At 42.9% G+C, this 19,188-nt stretch overlaps 1 protein-coding gene across 1 annotated transcript; it reads left to right on the forward strand.

Moving 5' to 3' along the window:
- The first annotated feature begins 1,433 nt into the window (after nucleotides 1–1,433).
- ISOC1 (isochorismatase domain containing 1) lies at nucleotides 1,434–18,441 on the forward strand. Its single transcript, XM_050912925.1, has 5 exons — nucleotides 1,434–1,733; nucleotides 11,392–11,511; nucleotides 11,667–11,870; nucleotides 12,260–12,376; nucleotides 16,956–18,441. Exons 1-5 carry the CDS (start codon nucleotides 1,434–1,436, stop codon nucleotides 17,100–17,102), a joined length of 888 nt encoding a protein of 295 aa, XP_050768882.1. The 3' UTR covers nucleotides 17,103–18,441.
- The last annotated feature ends 747 nt before the right edge of the window (nucleotides 18,442–19,188 follow it).

Below are 19,188 nucleotides of genomic sequence, written 5' to 3' on the forward strand. Positions count from 1 at the left end.
TGCCTAGTGAGTATATAAGCATGTAAATATATAACTGTGAAAGGCTTCTTAGGCTTGCAATTTTTAAATCAATTCGTATCAGCTATGTATTTTCTGAAAAAAAAATCTAATGAAAACATAATATTGTCATTTAACATGACAGCGCTAGATTTCCGACATCAGTAAAGCACGAGAACCTCTTTGAGCTTCAGCCTGTTGGTATTTAGCCAGGCAGACATCCATTAACCTTGATGGTGGTGCCACTGCATTGGATAGTGCGTGAAAACATCCACTTGGTTTTAACAGAGAGTATTTTCTTTCTACGAGTGTAACACACTACTCAGATCCTTTCCCCCAAGCACACTGAGGTGCAACAGAAAATCTGGTAATTATCGCAAAAATATGGACAACATTTCCAGCTGCCAGTCACTCCTGGTAAAAAAAAATCAACCAACCAACCAAAAAGGGTTAATGAATCTGGAAATTGTGCAGAGAACACGAAGCTGGGAAGGATAAAATGTGGGGATGCATTGCACCCTGCTCACTTCTCTTCATCCGTGGATGCAATCGCAGGTTCAGAGCCTTGGCGTGCAGCAGCTCAGGTATCTCCCGCTGTTCAGAAACTGACATTCCTGAAGAAAGCCTCGTGTTAAACTCAACAACCAGTTTCGGTACCGGGAGAGCGAACAACCGTTCCCCGTCTAGATCTAAGATCGGGCTGGATCACGCTTGAAAGAAACCGGGCATTTTTCAGGCTCTATCAACAGGTTCCTTCCCAGCTTCCGCGGGGCGCGGCCGTGGCCGTCCCCCGCCGCGGACCGGACCGGCACGGCGCCCGGCAGCCCTCCCTCCCCGCCCGCTGCGCCGCCGGAGCTGCCTTCCTCGCTCGGCGCGCCGCTCCCCGCCGCCGCCGCGCCCGCCCGACGGGGCGCCGCGGCTCCTGGCCCCACGCCCCCGCCCCTTCACCGCAGCGGGCTCTGCCGCCAGCTCGGCGGCGGCGGCGGCGGCGGGGTGCGCCCCGGCGAGGGACGAGCTGCCTGCCGGCCGCGCCGAGGCCACGACGGGGCCGCCCCAGCGGGAGGTGCCCCTGCCTCCCCCCGCCTGCCCCTCTCCGCGGGACCCGCACTCTCCCCGTCGGCCTGGACGAGGGCAGACGTTTGGGTGAGGGGCTGCTCCTCCCGCCGCCCGCCTGAGGGGGAGGCACCCGCCCTCCGAGGAGCAGCGGCGGCGGGAGAGCCGCTGCCCGCCCGGCCGAGGCGCCCTGGCGGCGCCCACCCCCGAGGGCTCCGAGGCAGGGCCCGGCCCCATGGCGAGGAGGAGGAGCAGGAGCAGCCGCAGCCGGGATTGGGGGCCGCCGGCGCCGCCCGCCCGGCCGGGGGGAGGAGGCGGCAGGAGGAGGAGCGGCGGCGCGGGCGGCAGCGAGCTGGCTGGGCTAGGCGCGGCTGCCCCTGAAGATGGCGGCGGCGGAGCCGGCCGCTGCTCTGGGCGGCGGGGGCTGCTCGCCGGCGGGCGGCGGCTCGGTGCCCGTCCTCTTCTGCTTCTCCGTCTTCGCGCGGCCCTCCAGCGTGCCCCACGGCGCCGGCTACGAGCTGCTAATCCAGAAGTTCCTCAGCCTCTACGGGGACCAGATAGACATGCACCGCAAGTTCGTGGTGCAGCTCTTCGCCGAGGAGTGGAGCCAGTACATAGACCTGCCCAAGGGCTTCCTGGTCAGCGAGCGCTGCAAGGTGCGCCTGGTGCCGCTGCAGATACAGGTGAGACCCGACGGCGGGGCAGCGCCGGCCGCCACAGGTGTGTGTGTGTGTGTGTGTGTGTGTGTGTGGGGGCGGGCAGCCAGCCCCGTCCCGCCGCCGGCTGCGGCTGCCCGGCCGCCCCCGGACCCTTCCGGGAGAAGCGGCAGTGAGCTGGGGGGGCGGCGGCGGCCGCCGGGGGAGCCCGGAGCGGGCTAGAGCCGTGGGCAGAGCCCCGCAAGCCCGCCTTGACTTACTTCTCCGTGGAAACTTTTGGTGTGTTAAGGCGGGGAGGCAGCTGCGCTCCGCGCCGCATGCGTTTGGTAACCGGGCTTTGCGTTCAGCGAGTCAGAACTTACTTGGCCCCATGAATGGGAAATGAGACTGGTGGCTGAAATAATCGATGCTTCTCCTTTAAAACAGGCGGCTCCTGCTACTCGGCCTTAACTGGAGGTAATGCTGCTTAGGTGGAAACTCAAAGGGTGCCGGTAAAGAGGGCTCTGCTAGAGCGTGGTCTCATGGCTTGTAGGTCCCTAGGATTTCTGTATCCTTTCTTGCCCCCAAAAGCTCTTTCCAATTTACAGGTTCATAACTCACTAGTTTTGTGGCCATAAACCAGGAAACCAGACTGCCAGACAGATACAGTACGTGTGTTTCATACTAAGATATCTTTATGCACACTGGAGATTTGTGCCAGTTGTGCTGTAATAGTTGCACTCGAAGCCAAATTGCTTTTTCCTTTCTCCAGCATCAAAGAAGTCAACTTTAAAAAAAAAAGAAACAAAACACATTGTTTTAATTTAGAACATTCTTCTTAATTTATAATTAAGTTTTAGTTTCTTGAGCCAACATTACTAATAAGTTGAAAAAGTGATGTCATAAAAACTGAAACATTGCTCGTCTTCTCTTTATGTTTCCAGAAACAGTCTAATTCACATTGTTTGTAAACCCTGCTTAATCATAGTGTCTTGAACCCATAAACTGTCAAGGTGGCCTGTTTGCTTAGACTGTACATCAAGGATGCCTTTGGAGTCTTTTGTCCTTTTCTTAACCCTATGTATGGAAAGAGTGGTTAAGAAGACTAAACTAGTTTAATAACTTATTTTGTCGTTTATTATTCATTTCATCATTCATCACTCATTGTATTCCATTTACAATCTTTCTCCTTTGTGTGTTGGAAACAGAATGGATGGGGGCCCAGCCAGAGAAACTGGAAAGGACAGTCTCTCCAGCTTGCAAAAAGAGTTGGTATGGGTGTTAATTCAAGTAAGGATTTTAAAAACAGAATTTGTGGAATCTCGGTGTGTAACAGTGGTGCAGGTCGGAATTTTCTTTCTTATTTGTGTGTGCAGATCACTGCTCTGCAAAGACTCTCTTGCAGATGGCTTCTGCACTGAAACTGTAAATGCAGCCCAGGCATTCATAGCAGGACGTACATCTCGGTGTAAAAGGTCAGTGTTGAGACATGGAAGGATACATCATTCCCAGGGTGCAGATGCACTATGCAGCTTTAACTGACTGTAGGGATTCAGGGTGAACTAATATTTAATGCATTAATTGCCTAATTGATTAGCTGCTTTCACCGATACTGTTGCAATTCTGTGACAATAGTAACTGTTGATATGAAAAGGGTGGTACTCGTGTATTATTTTAGTTGCCTCCTTGATGTGCTTCAGCAGCTGAGAATGAGCTGGAGACATCACAATGATGTCAGTGAGCTTGCCTTAAGCCACCGGCAGGTGCTCAGAGATCGCTCGTTTGGGGAACATTTGGTCTGATAGAGTCACAGCTGCGCTTTTTAAGACCTTTAGGATTTACTGATGGGAAGATTATACTTTCTTTCCGTATGTTGATTCATGCACTGCCACTATTGTGTGCCCTTTTTGCCTCCTTCCCCGATGTTTTATCTGCAGTTACACATGACACAGGTTTGTCAACTCTGCATGTGGCATCGTCAGTTGAAATAGCATTTGGAATGTGTCTTTCAAGAGGGACAACCTTTGCTCACTGGTGTGATTAGACTTGCATATTTGGAAAGATGTATTTGGTTTGAAAATAAGATTCACAGACATTAGCATCCATGTCCCTAGAGAATAATTTCAGTATTTTTATGTGTGTGCTTTATAAACTATATGTATGCGTTTAGTTAGGGATGGTATTTTAACCCCTAGAGCGGTAGCGCCCATGAGCTCTGGAACGATATCCTCCTGTTTTGATTCCTGTGCGGACCTGTCATGGAAGGATGCCTTTTGTTGCAGTAGCTCAAGAAATATCATCACTAAATGGTGTTTGGCTGGGCTGTTTCAATTTCCTGTCCCTGAAGTTGAGAGGGGCAGTAATCTCATGGAGAAATCACCATATGCTGCCCTGGGAGAGCCACACCATGCAGCTCAATTCAAGGCTCGATCTGTACAGGGACATTTGCTCTCCAGTTGTATTTGTGCCTTTGTACTGTGCTCATATATGTGCATTTGTTTGGTTTAGCTGTCCTGACGCAAAACAGCCACTTGAACTTCTTAATGGCCACCCAGTGTTAGGCAAGCTGGTGGGATGCAGTAAACTCTGATGTTCAGCCTGGCTGCCGCTCTTGAAACTCCTCAACCACAGACTTGCAGTGAGGAGGGACTTTTCCTTTGGCCTCTCCCAGCTGGTGAGGAGGGCATTTGCTTGCAACTTGAGGGACTGAGTACTACAAGAAAGGAGCCATCTGCTTTTCATGGATTTTATGTGTTTTAGAAGTTTTAACACAATAATATGTATAGTTGGGACAGGGGAACGCAGGACCACTTTAACCTCTTCTAACTCTAAATGCAGTTAAGTAGTGCTGCTAGAACTATTGTGTTTTGCTGTAACTGTTGTAGCTGCCTTTGGAGGAAAGAAGCAGTAAGGAAAAACACTTTGGAGATATCAGAAGACAAGACAGCTATGCTCATTACAGCCATGTAATAGAGGAGTTCAGGCAGCATTCAAATATACACCCGAGAAAGGCTATTTCACTGTCGCTGTCATAACTTCAAGGTGACTTCTCTTCAGCAGTACTTGTGCTCTGCGTTTACAAACTTGTAACCTTAAGATGCTAGAGCTGAAAGGGTAAAATTATTATTGAAATAATTGCATAAAGCACCTCTACTTCAGGGTGGGTTTTTTTTTTAAAGACATGTTGACATCTTAGCCATATGTTTCTTGCAGAAAGCTGGTTGCAGAATGATACTTAATTGTTGCTGAAAGATAAGGTAAACGAAATGGAACTATTTATATATAAATTTTCACTCTTTTTACACATACCTAATATTGCTACATTCAGATGCTTTGGAAATAGAAGTAACATTAACTCAGGAGCCTAAGTCCGTTTTCTGAAGACCAGGAAAAGCCAAAGCATAAATTGCAGGATATGAGTCAGGTGAGGGGAGTTGTCTGCCTTTTTTTTTTTTTTAAAATGGTGCAATTATAAATTCTGATACATTAGTGCTACAGTTAAATACAATGTTTCTAAATAAATAATTTTTTTAAAAAGCAGCACTTGGACCCTTAAGGGGAAAAAGAGGACTGAAAATATTGAAAGAGAGATTTCTTCAAATCCAGGCTCCTTGTTTGTGTATCTTTACTCTGCAGCAAGCATTTTGATAATTTTGGATTTTTATGAAGAATTTTATACTGTCTTAATTATATGAACATGATGTGCTTATCTAACTAAATCTGTCCTTTTTAAATGCTGGATTGCATATAAAAGGCTGCACTTCGGCTTAGCATAAAATAAATATTTATATTCCTAAGTTGAAACACTTGTAACCTATTTTTCCCTTGAAATACATTAAACTGAATATCTTCTTTTTTTTTTCCTTTGAAAGATAAGCAGCAAAGTAAAACCAAATCTTACAGATTTCCTTTTAGAAATAAAGGAGAGGAAAATATGACAGTCAGCTTGTTTTCGTTGTTGTCTTTTTATGCCATCCCTGAAATACCAAGGCTGCGAGGTCCTCCGCTCTGCCCTTTTAGTGGGTAACCTTGGCAAGAGATTTATGAAGTGACTAGTGATGTCACATGGGATTATTCCTCTGTTTCCATTTTCTTATTCATTACAAATACTTGGGGAAAATTGCATTTTGTATGTGTAATGGTTTCCTGAAGTTTCAACAGGGAAAGTACAGATAAAGAGCCAGTATATGTGAATATTTTTGTAAAGCTGATTCTGTAATTACAGTACTTCATCACAGTCACATTTTGTATGATTAATAATAATCAGCAGAGATGAAATAGATGTGAAAAAACACCTGTCCTTTCCCACCTAGGCCTTTTCTAGAGTAGGATTTAAAGCTGTATGTAACTCGTGACAGCATACCTTTAAATCCTGGTCTGGACAAGGTCCTAGAGATGACTTCTCTAGCTGGGTAAAAGACCTGCATCAGGTTACGTGTCCATCTGACATACCTATTCTGGTTGTGCTGTGGATAACTTCCAGCTGGAGGGAAGAAAGTCCTGGTGACTGAGAGGGGTGAAGCAAAACAAATGGAAAAGCTTATATACTGTGGGGGGGAACTTCAGGTGTTTTGGGGTTTGGTGGTTTTTTTTTTTGCTTTTAAATTTAGGTTGTTTCATGATATCATGGCTGACTAGGTGTTGTATTCGGATGGATATAATCCACCTGTCTGTGGATTCAGACAGGTACCGTGCGGCTGCAGTGTCTCACTATCCTTGCCCAGCCTGCCTCTCCTCGGAGTGAAAGCAAACAAGTGCTGGCGTGCCGGCCCAGGGTTTGATGTTTGGCTGTCGGTTTGCCCCCACCCCAGCTCACTGGTCAGGTGTGGTGCTGGAGCGGTGTGGGCGGTTGTGGTTTTCACGGGCAGGGGATGTGTGAGGTGGAGGCATCCCATGTCCCTGAAGCGGTGTGGCCGTGGAAGGGGAGGACGGCTTTGAGAGCAAGTGAGTGGTAGGATTTATGTGGCACATTGAAGAACCAGTAAACGGACACTTTCCTTTATACGTAGCAGATACTTCTGTGAATTTATTTATGGACTGCATTAGCTACTATTTATGAAACTTAATTTCAAACTGCTTTCTCCTGCGCTCTATCCTTCCCACATCTGCTATTACAAGTAACACCAGGAAGTGTTGATTTTTTGATCTTGCCATCTATTTTTTCTGGTTTCTTCTTGTTCTGCCACATGTTGCATGGTTCAATTCAGTCTGCAAGTTAATCGGAAATAAATATGACAATCAATATAGGAATTATTTGTGTTAGATTTTGTAAAAGCTTTTATTTAGGAAATATATAGTTGACCCAACTTTATTTTAGAGTGCTGTTGTTATTAAACTGAAGGCATAAATTAAATTATGTTAAACCAACTTGATAATAGAGGAAAGCAGATATAAAGCTTTTGCTCCAGGTCCCTGTGATGTTTGACATAAACACATGGGATTACGGATTCAGTTGAAGTCCGTAATGAGGATGCTCCCTGGCTGGAAAGGCAGTCGGTTTTCTTCCATGCTTCACTGCCAAATCAGAATAATATTGAATTGAGCTCTACAAGATCTGTTCTGAATCCACTGTTTGTAAATATTCTGTGATCCACGTCATTGCCGAAACTTAGGGCAAATACTGTTTTTGCAGAAGTGCCAAGCTGGGAGGAGCTGCAAGCATCTGAGAGAGCAGAATTCAGGCTTTTCATGACAAGTTGGAGAAACAAGGTGAAATAAGATGCAGTTCAAAATTGAAGGAACAAAGGTAGAAATAATTCCTACGCTGAGGTAGAAATGATCAACTATGCAAATAAAAGATGAGGGAGAGTTCAAGGGATGATTTTGAGGTTAGAATGCACCTCAGGAGTCTAACATAATCAATTATGAAAAGAGCAAAGGGCGTACTGGAAGGTACAAATTGAACAGGGCCTGCAAGGGCTGTGAATTCACCAATCTTCTCTGAGGCTCTACTAGTGCTGAGAAGTATTATGGGCAGAGAAATACTACTGTTACAGTAGTATTGGGTGCCTCACTGTAGACTGCACTTTGAAAAGCACTGCAGGGAAGGCAATGAAAATGATTTGAGTTGTAGGAGGAAAGATTGAAAGTATTAGGTATGTTTTAGAATAAGGGAGGGGAGGGGAAGGACTAAAGGGAGACCAGATCTGAGTCTTGAGGTAGGGTAATAGGTATTTGCGCATGGTTATGCAGGTGGAGGAGGATGGTAATGCTCTTGCGTTTCAAATCCACCATGGACAGAACTGGAAATAACACTCTTAAATGGCAACAAAGGAGCTGTGGGTGAGAAGACACTGCAAGGTAAAGATAACAGAGCTGTGGGATGGATTGTGTAGGAGCTCTATAAATTGTGTATTGCTGATGGGTCAGACCAGGTACATATCTGTGAAGAATATTTGCGTTTGGTTGGTCCTTCTGTAGAGGCAGACCATGCAGCTTCTTGAAGGCCTTCCTAGTCTGTTCATACTTGTTCCTCTGCTAAGGATGGTAGTGCCATCCACTGCCTTGGCATAGGAAGGTGTATACTAAGGCAGTAGACTAACTCGATGTAGATCACTCTACAATCCATGATGGTTTGCAGTACTTCAAAATGATCTTAAAAAAATGAAAGTGGTGGAATGATTTATAGAAGAAAATAATGGTCTTTGCTTGTCATATAAATGCCAAGACAAAATGACACATTTTCTGAGTAGGAGGCACACTTATAAATATTGTCTATTCCAATTACTCTATTTTTGCTGCTGAGCGGTAGGAAAGTTAAATGTCATGATTGACTGCTCTGGTGGTAGTAAGTGCCAGAGTTAGAATGGGTCACAGTAGGTGCTCACTGTGGTGTTGATTTGTACGTTAGTACTTCCCACCAACTGGCTTCTGCATTGTTCAAGCACGTAGATGGATGGTGTTCAAGAACAAGGCAGTTATTCAATATTTGATTGTGTTTTCAAGCATTCTTGGTCCCAGGCCTCACTTATTACATGGTATAGAATCGCCGAAGTGTCATTTGGGAGAGATATCTAGAGGCTGCCTTCCCTAACTCCTATGCAAAGCCAATTCTGGATCAAATCAGCTGTCGTTTTGCTGAATGCTGAAAACCTCCAAGGATGGAGATCCCACCACCCATGGTAACCTGTTTCGGTGCAGCTGTACCTTCCTAGTGAAAAAGATTTCCCTGATGCCTGTTGTGATGCTCTTCTGTCTTCCTGTGGCATCAGTGGGTCCAGTGTTAAAGCATCTGCTTTACGGTCATTACTGCATTTGCCTTTGTAACTGCTTGTATTAATAGTATTGCTGTTTTGCCCATAAGGACTGGAAGAACTGTGGTTATGAATGTTTGCCGTTTTGGCAGTAGCGCTGTACTGAGTCTGAGAGGTGTGGGAATTTAGCGTTTAGAATTATAACACACAAGTAATTTTCACAACAGTTTGAACAGGCCATTCCGTATGGTTGAGCATGGCCATTACTGTAGTTTTTTAGCCTTGGAAGTTGAGATGAAGTGTTTTACTCAGGAGGCATGTGGTGAATCAATGAAAGATTTGGGACTAATATTTAAGGATTCTCAATTCCCTTGTGGCGAGTTGACCTTGCCTGGCTGCTAGGTGCCCACGAAGCTGCTCCATCACTCCCTCTCCTCAAGAGGACAGGGGGAGAAAATATGACAAAAAGCTCGTGGGTCAAGATAAGGACGAGGAGGGATCACTCGCCAATTACCATCATGGGCAAAACAGACTCAACTTGGGGAAATTAATTTAATTTATTACCAATCAATAGCAGAGTAGAATAATGAGAAATAAGAACAAATGTAAAAACACCTTCCCCCCACCCCTCCTTTCTTCCCAGGCTCAGCTTCGCTTCCAGCTTCTATACCTCCTGCCCTCAAGCGGCACAGAGGGACAGGGAATGGGGGTTGCAGTCAGTTCATAACACTTCGCCTCTGCCACTCCTTCCTCCTCATGCTCTTCCCCTGCTCCAGCTTGGGGTCCCTCCCATGGGAGATAGTCCTCCACAAACTTCTCCAATGTGGGTCCTTCCTACAGGCTGCAGTCCTTCACAAACTGCTCCAGCATGGGTCCCTTTCACGGGGTGCAGTCCTTCAGGAACAGACTGCTCCAGTGGGGGTCCTCTGCAGGGTCACAAGTCCTGCCAGCAGACCTGCTCCAGCATGGACTCCTATCTGTGGGGCCACAGGTCCTGCCAGGAGCCTGCTCCAGCACGGGCTCCCCACGGGGTCACAGCCCCCTTCGGGTGCATCCACCTGCTCCAGCCTGGGGTCCTCCACGGGCTGCAGGTGGATATCTGCTCCACTGTTAACCTCCATCGGCTGCAGGGGGACAGCCTGCCTCACCACGGTCTTCACCACAGGCTGCAGGGGAATCTCTGCTCCGGCGCCTGGAGCACCTCCTCCCCCTCCTTCTTCACTGACCTTGGTGTCTGCAGGGCTGTTTCTCTCACATATTCTCACTCCTCTCTCCCAGGTGCTGTTGCACAGTCTTTTTTTACCCTTTCTTAAATATGCTATCACAGAGGCGCCACCAGCATCGCTGATGGGCTCAACTTTGGTCAGCAGCGGATCCATCTTGGAGCTGGCTGGCACTGGCTCTTTCCAACATGGGGCAGCTTCTGGCACCTTCTCACAAAAGCCACCCCTGCAGCCTCCCCCTGCTACCAAAACCTTGCCATGTAAACCCAATACATCCCTGCTCTTCCAAGATATACTGTTTTACGGATTTTGTAATTTTGGTTTAGTCACAACCTCAGTTTGCAGAAAATGAAGTGTGTACAATTAATGGCTACTTCACAGAAGCAGTTTTTTCAGTTTGATTTATCAGTCTGCTGAAAAGCTTCTGAATGGATGTAATTTCTGTTGAGTTGCCTTACAGCTTAATGATAGTATGTAGCTGCTTTCTTTCCCTGTAGCCTCCAGCTGAAGCCTTATCCTTTGCTTCTGCAGGTAGTGCAAGTAATTTCATACAAATACAAAGCACTCTTTGAAAGTATGAGAAAATGCAATCTTTGATTTCTTTTTTTTTACCCCACCCTTCTTACCGTATGCTCGGTAGCCTGTACGAGGGAAACTCTGGGATATTATTTTTATCGTTAAAATGTATTCAGTTCAGTTTCTGGTGGTAATACTGACAAGCTTCTCTGCTTTTGTTCTAGCTTGTGGTCTTTAATCAGACATGCTAAAAGATGTCATATACAAACCAAACTGACTACACAATGAAACTATTAAAAATATGTGTACATACAGTATTGAAAGCAAGTGGAAGTCTGACTTTTTTTAACTTTAATTTATCCTGATTTTATGTCAGTTCCAAGAGTTGTGGATTTAAAAATTAATTTGAGGAATAAAATTTTGCTGTTGGTACTTTTTATTTTTTTTTTACTTTAGGCAGTACTTTAGGCAGTATGCTCCTCCACTCCCCTTCAGGATTCAGAAGCTTCCATGTACGTTTACATTGACTTGTGTCTCCCACCTAATAAAATCTTGATTACCTATTGATGACTGTACTATACTGCTCAGTATCAGCTGTTCATTTGAATTTAGAAACATACCCAAATCAGACTTGAAAACCCTTTCTCCTATTTTGACTTAAAGTAACATAAATCTGTTACCTGGCAGAGGCATTGCAGACTCTTTCTCATTCTGCTGCTTTTCTGAAAGGATCTTCACTGCCACAGAAACCATTATCTTTATTTTGTTTTTCAGATGACTACTTTGGGCAACCTGACACCATCAAGCACTGTGTTTTTCTGTTGTGATATGCAAGAGCGTTTCCGGCCTGCCATCAAGTACTTCGGTGATATCATCAGCGTGGGCCAACGACTGGTATGATTTTTGCTTTTTTTCTTGTAGTGAGTTTCGATCACACGTGTAAATTGTTATTTTCTGGTTATTCAGTTTCAGGTAATAACGATGTCTTTGCTATTATCGTTCTTTAATAATTTCATTTCTTGTACGCTTTCCTCTCTGCCCCCTTGCAGCTTCAAGGTGCACGGCTCTTAGGAATTCCAGTTATTGTAACTGAACAGTATCCCAAAGGTCTTGGCAGCACTGTACAAGAAATTGATTTAACAGGAGCTAAACTTGTGCTTCCCAAAACAAAATTTTCAATGGTGTTGCCAGAAGTCGAAGCAGCATTAGCAGAGATCCCTGGAGTCCGCAGCGTTGTCCTGTTTGGAGTAGAAGTATGTGCCTTGCCATTCTTGTACTGTTTTATGGTAATGTCTGTTGGCCCACAATAGTATTAAGCATTGCTTTTTGTAATTAAAAAAAAAAGTCGATTTATATTGCTTAGAGCTCAGATATCCTCTACAGATTAAATTATTCTTGTGCTATTTGTCTTTGATATTATCTCATAATAAAATTTGGAATGAGATATTTGTAAACTACAGGCTCTTTTCTCAAGCTTGGTTGGCATTTAAAACCCACATTGAGTTCCTTAGTAAAGTCAGGGGTAGAAACATGCATGTTCAATCCCTACTTAATTATGTACTCTAATTTGGCATTGTGCTACTCAGTGTTTTGTAATAATGGTCTGTTGGTGGGTTTTTTGCCTTTGATTTCTCCCCTATAGACTCATGTCTGCATCCAGCAAACAGCATTGGAATTAATCGGCAGGGGTCTGGAAGTTCATATCGTAGCTGATGCCACCTCATCAAGAAGTATGATGGACAGAATGTTTGCTCTTGAGGTAAGTTTCTTAGTCAAGGCTTTCTCCACCTTGGGTCTGTATGTTAATTTCCCTGCTTATTGTAAGCTAACAAGGACAGTAAGCAGTGGACAAATGTAGACTTGAGAAGAGGTGAATGCTCTGATTGTCAGAATAGCTTCCAGGATGGAGAAGGATTACTGCCTTATTTTTCCTCCCTAAATTATGATTTAATATGTGGAACCCAGTTTGGGACACTTGGATTTTAAAAGTGATTGTTTCTTGCAATCTAGGTTACTCTGTATAACCATTAGCATTTTAGGATATTTTCTTATGGAGTGTTACCTGTACGGCAAAGTAAAAGTGCTACAGAGGTTTTGGGTTTGTTGTTCCAAACAGTATTTGTTCTGCTGTTGAAATTCCTTGAAATGCAATGGAATATAGTAAGTGATCCTGTTCAAAGCTCCTTCTTGTATGTCTCTCCCTCCCTCTGCTCTTCCTCATCAGTGCAAATTAAATCTTAATCTAAAGACTCTGTGATTATAGTAAAGACTTCCCCCCCTCCCCCTCCTTCTAGGAGCTTAGTCTAAATGTTGAGAAAGTGGAGATAAATGTAACAAGAAGATTTAAAAGCACGTAGAACTATGTGGTAGCAAATTCATGCAAATGATTTTTTGATCATGTACTCTAACTTGCCCACAGGCATCACTGTTGGAAATCAGAAAAGTGATATATAAACTAAGTATTGCAATTTTTGCCTCAGGCCCTAACAATTATTTGGAAATTGAAACTAATAATAACTACAGAATTTTATGCTTTTTTCATAGATTTGGAGAAGACTTTTAATTTCTTCTGTTTCTTATGAATAAGAGAATTAAAGGCTAAAGGGAAATCATCAGCATATAGCGTTTGATGAAACCCGTGACTTTGATTAAGTGGAAGCTTAATGTCATCCGTCACGTAAAGCATAGTGACGCACACAGAGTGCAGGAATGACTGAAATCATGGACTTCCAAAGTCAACGTGGTACAGCAGCAGTAGCAGACAAAACAAATATAGAAAAACTGAAATCTGTTTGCCTTATTGTGTACATCTTTGTAGATTTGATTGTCACTTACACTGTGTCTGCAAGCATAGAAGTTAGTTCAGTGTAATAGAGACTAAAGCAGTGACTAGCTAGCTTTGCTTTTCTTTCTAGTCACAAAGTTATCAATCATCTTAAAACCTTGGTTGGTTGCAAAAGCTGTAATCCAGGCAAATTGGTCAGTTTTAGGTAACTTTTTAGAATGTCTTTGCAATGTTTTCTCACCAAGCATAAAGAATATGTTTTGCTGTGGTCTTTTAAGTAGTCATCGTTAAAATATGGTTTAGGGAACATTTGCTGGCTTGCTGTCATGAGCCAGCCAGTTATATGGCAGTAACTCCTCCTCCTCCGCTGTAGCTGCGGATGCCAGCTCCTTGTCTCCTTTTTGTACTGGAGAGCCTCTCTTGAAAATGCTGCTGAGGGCTGTGGGCTAGAGCAGGCAAGAGGTGGGCATGCTGGGGAGCAGGAGACCAGGGGAAAGGGACACATGTACTAGGTATGTGTCAATCCTGATTGACCATGGGGATATGTTTCTTAGGGAAGTTGGTAAAATACCAAAGCATTGGGTAATCCTGCTTTAGCCTCACCATACAGCTGACAGTTCCTAGTCACGCTCTTTTAATTAGTGAGTCTGACATTCTCTTGTGCAAACTTGCTCCATACCTGGTGAGCTGAGGTGAAGTTCATTGATTCGTGTTCCTCAGATCCTTCTCCTTACCCTTCTGGGAAGATGGGTGTAACATTTACCTTTTCCCAGTAACACAGCCCTCCTCTGTTCACGGTGACCTTTCAAGGATGATAAAGAGTGACCTTGCAGTGATAACGACTAGCTTCCTCGGCAACCTCAGATAAATCCCATCTGGTCCCAGCTGCCCCTTCAGTTCTCCACATTTCCCTCACATAGCATATGTTTTGACGGTGCTGGTGACGAACATTCAAATATCTGAACAGGTGTACTAGGAAGTGCAGTTTGAATTAATTGATAGCCAAAGCTTTCATGTCTGTGTGGATGACCCTAAAGAGTTATTGTCTCCGCTTCTGTTGTGCGCTTAAAAATGACAGCAGGCAAAAACTTCCAATGAAAAAAACCCCCAGAAACCAAAAAACCTCAAAATTTCCATTGATGAAATAATTCAACCCAACTGGCCAAGGTTGTGGCTATTCTTAATCTCTGCCCTATCTGATGAAGATGCCTTGTGTCACTGCTTGGTCTTAGATTGAGCCAGCTTAGTCTGTTCCTGCTGGATTTCTTTTCTGTTTGTCCTGGTTTTGGCTAGGATAGAGTTAATTTTCTTCCTAGGAGCTGGTATAGTGCTGTGTTTTGGATTTGGTAGGAAAATAATGTTGATAACACACTGATGTTTGTAGTTGTTGATAAGGAGTGTTTAGACTAAGTCAAGGATTTTTCAGCTTCTCATGCCCAGCCAGCAAGAAGGCTGGAGAGGCCCAAGAAGTTGGGAGGGTACACAGCCAGGACAGCTGACCCAAACTGGCCAAAGGCATATTCCCTACCGTATGATGTCATGCACGGTATATAAACTGGGGGGAGTTGGCCGGGAGGGGCGGATCGCTGCTCGGGAACTAACTGGGCATCGGTCGGCAGGTGGTGAGCAATTGCGTTGTGCATCACTTGTTTTGTATAGTCTAATTCTTTTAGTACAATTATTGTAATTATTATTATCAGTATTTTTCCTTCCTTTCTGTCCTATTAAACTGTCTTTATCTCAACCCATGAGGTTTTTTTCGATTCTCTCCCTTGTCCCACTGGGTGGGAGGAGTGAGTGAGCGGCTGTGTGGTGCTTAGTTGCCAGCTGGGGTTAAACCACAACACTGTTCTACATCTGTTCTACTTGTTCCTGTGTTGTGGATGCAACACATGCTTGCTGCTTTTCTTCGTCTGAAAGACTATGTTCTAAGAAAATTCCTTTTCTTGAAAATAATCTAGGATGCTTAGCAAGTGCATCTCTTCACTTCTACTAATCTCAAAACTGTATAAATTATACTTAGTCCTAGAAGTAGAGTATAAGCCAATGCCAGCCTCTTTGACATGTTACGGTATGTTTTGCTTCTAAAGAGAAGACATTCTCTTTTTTCAATCAACATTTCTCAGAAGGCAAGGTTCTTTAACAGTCTTTTTTTTTCTTTCATCCATACTAGTTAAAAGCAAAAACTCTGTATTCCTGGAGAAGTACACCTTGAAAAGATTGCCATAATATTTCATTTTGATTTTCCTATTTTTCTCTTTTGTATGTGTATGTGGTTTAAACAAATGTGGTGTTGTACGGAGGAGAGCTGGGGAAGCTATCTGCTTTGTTTCAACTTAAGAATATCGCAAGACGTGCTGCCATTGCAAGCAGGAAGCATTGACTTGAGGAAAATCTAGCCTAGTTAGTTTATCATTATATAGACTGTAGTTACATATACTTTACTGGTCCCCTAAAATTAATAACTTTCCCCCATCATTTGCTTTGTAATTGAACAGCTAAACAGCAGTGATCTATATCTGCCCTAGAAAGTTTGGAGCTTCTCTTTCCTGTAGTAATTACAATTGAAACCTGTCTGAAGATTTACGTATCTGTATTTTGTGCCTCTTGCCCTCCCTTGGCTCATTCAGGACCCCATTAGATTTGGTGGAGTGTGAAGCTGAGTAGAGGATGATGGAGGGAAAGCTGGATCCATGAAGAGTTTTACTGCCAAAGCATCTGTGTGATTGCTGGGAAGCTGATGGGGGGCAGGGAGTGGTCAGCCTTTACTTAAAGATAACTTTGCTAGGTAGGCAAAACCCACAGTCTTAAAAGTCCAAAAACTTTGCAATAAGTCCTGTGGCTTAGGCTACGTGAATCATTGCTCTGTTTAGTTGCACACTTAGAAGATCTAGCAGACCCCTTTCAGTTTTGCTTTCTATGCAGCGATGCTTTTTATGCTGTAGCCTGTGAGAACTAACTCGGGAGTTACTGAGGCTGTAATGAGATGTTGGTTAAAAGGAGCTGCTGTTGTGCCAGTGTGATTTATAAGGTCTGTAGAAGAGCTTTTTGTTCTGTCTCCTGAGATTATTAGTACTAGCGCACTGTGTAGTCCAAAGGCTAGTACATAACAAGCCCTGAAGGAGAAATTGTTACAATTTTCTTGCTTAACGCCTTTAGCTTGGACCTCGCTATTTCCTTTTTCTCCAAGCTTTTCAAATCTGCATGAGAGTGAAGGAGGCTGTTCTCAGGATCATGCAAGGGGAAAGGCTTGTTAATATAGGAGGGGGTGGGTCTTCTGCGTATTAAATCTGACATGGGGAAAGAATCCAGTCCAAGTAGGAAGTCTTACTTGTAATCCAGGGCAGCCTTTTCCCTCAGTAAAGCTAAAGCTAGGATGGAAAGTGACTGTTTTTATAAATGGCACGGCTAAGAAATGCTGGAATGGAACTGGCAATACTTTTGTTAATAGGAGATGTTTTTAAAAATACCATCCGTCTTTTTTACAAAATGTATACTCATTCACATTCGCAAGTATCTCATGTTATTCTCTCTCTGCTCTTTTTTCTTTCAGCGTCTTGCCCGTACTGGAATTATAGTTACTACTAGCGAAGCTATATTGCTGCAGCTGGTAGCTGATAAAGAACATCCAAAATTCAAAGAAATCCAAAATCTCATTAAGGCGAGTGCCCCTGAGTCAGGGCTCCTTTCCAAAGTTTAAAGAGGATGTCGAGGAAGTGGATCTCATTGTCATCTTTAAGGCAGAAGGAAAGCTGTAAGCGCACATGTACACCTCCTTTCACCCAAAGTTTGGTAGAAGTATAAAATTAAAAATTGACGTACTCGTGCTTGCCTTAGCAAAATTGTCTGGTTATACATCTGGGTGCCAGTATGTTCTGTTTAGTTACAGCTGTCAGAGGCATTGGGTACCGTAGGACCTTTTTGTTGTCAAATTTCCTATTTATTTAAAAAACAAAAATTAACAGAGGTGCCTGCTAGTCTATACTATACACTGATTGTAACAGCTCCAAAAAGTGCATATTTCTGTGACACGTCTTGATTGTGCACTTTGTAAAACTGTTCTGTGATATTCTGTTTTACTTTTGTATTAATAGAAGATAATTATGTATTGGATAAATGTGATGTGATATGCTTTAATGTTCTATGTAAATGAAGTATTTTAATAGGGCATAAGTTAAAACCGAGTAAGATATATGGAATACATGTGCGCTTTTGTTCTCTAGGATAAAATTTAAGCGCTTTGCTTTGTAGACAAGACACATAGATCAAACAGCAGCTGATGTTTGATTACTCTAGGTAGCTGAAGCCTGCATCATGACTTTTGATTATTCTGAAATTGACTGCCCAACCCTGTACTTTCCTTAAGTGTAGACAAACAGAATACTGTCATTTAATGAGTTCTTTATAAAAAACCGGTGTAAAGTCCTTCAGAACTAGCAGAAGATTACCAAAACTTTAAATAAATTGGCAATGCTAAAGATATTAAAGAACAAAAGCTTTTCAGCTTTGAGTGCTGAATCTACTACTATATTTACATTTATTTTGGGGTTTTTTACCCCATTTTAGTTAGATTGAATAATTCTATCTGATTTACTCATTTGGCCAAGCAAGCTGTGAAAGAAACCTTAGCTTCTCCAGGTTTTTGCACTCTTTGTGGGCTGCAGTTGAGTGGAGTTTGAATGGAATCTGGCCTAAAGTCATTCTTCAGAAAAATAGCATCTTTAACTTAATGATACATATATTTTCTATCTAGAACCAATCTTTTAACACATGATTGTTCATAAAGGCACTTCCCTCATGTTCCAGTGGTTTAAACAATGTTGTATAAAGTTTACAGTGTGACTGAGACATTTATTTTTTTAAAAGAGTACTAGAAGATGTCATACTGAACACTGATCTTTTTGGTAGAAAACCGATTAGAGTACATGTATTGTTTTAAATTGCTTATTTTCCCCACAAGATGGCTCTAAAAGAATTGTTTCAGAGAGTTATAACCTTTATATGTTCAAAACAAATAAACTGTTAACATTTGCTTTCTCTCTTACGCTTGTGATATTTATTGAAAAGCAAATCCTGAAAGCTGTATTTGCCATGGACCTTACTCTGTTTTGTGCAGCTGTGGAATTTCTACAGATGTCATGGGAATTTTGTGTAAAGATCAAGGGTGGATAATGTCTAATAATTCTTGTCTTCTGCGTCTAGTTACAGTGTTATTTAGTGCTCCAAAATATGAGGAATGAACGTTATGCTTCAAGTTGGAGGCAGGGAGGCAAGTTATGTTGAAGAACCATTGTCCTATATCACTGACCTACTTTTTACCTTCTTTTCTGGTATATTAATCATGTTGCCTAGCAGTATAAAGTCCACTTATATAAATCAACAGCTGTGCACAAAAATAATATAAATTTCTTATGAAATAATGGTTTTGTTGCTTTCTTACCTTTATGTGTTGACAGTACCTAGAGTTAGTAATTGAAGGAAAAATGATAACGGTTTTTTTACACGTTTATTTTTGGAACAATATCCATTTCCTCAATAACAAATACATGGATTTTTAAGAGATAATCATATTTGTTACTAAAATTTTACCATTTTTATGCAAACATAAGTTGGAGGACAGATGTCACAAGTTCAAGTTCCCTTGCACACAGTCCTTTCCTAACTAAGGTTTTTACCACAAGAGGAATCATTTGGTGGTAGGATGGCACTAGAGAAGAATCTATAAAATACATTGATGTTCTCTATGATGATTTTACTTTTTTTTTTTTTTTTTTTTTAGTATCTGC

Source organism: Gymnogyps californianus, chromosome Z (assembly GCF_018139145.2).
Source record: "Gymnogyps californianus isolate 813 chromosome Z, ASM1813914v2, whole genome shotgun sequence".
Classification (NCBI taxonomy): Eukaryota; Metazoa; Chordata; class Aves; order Accipitriformes; family Cathartidae; genus Gymnogyps; species Gymnogyps californianus.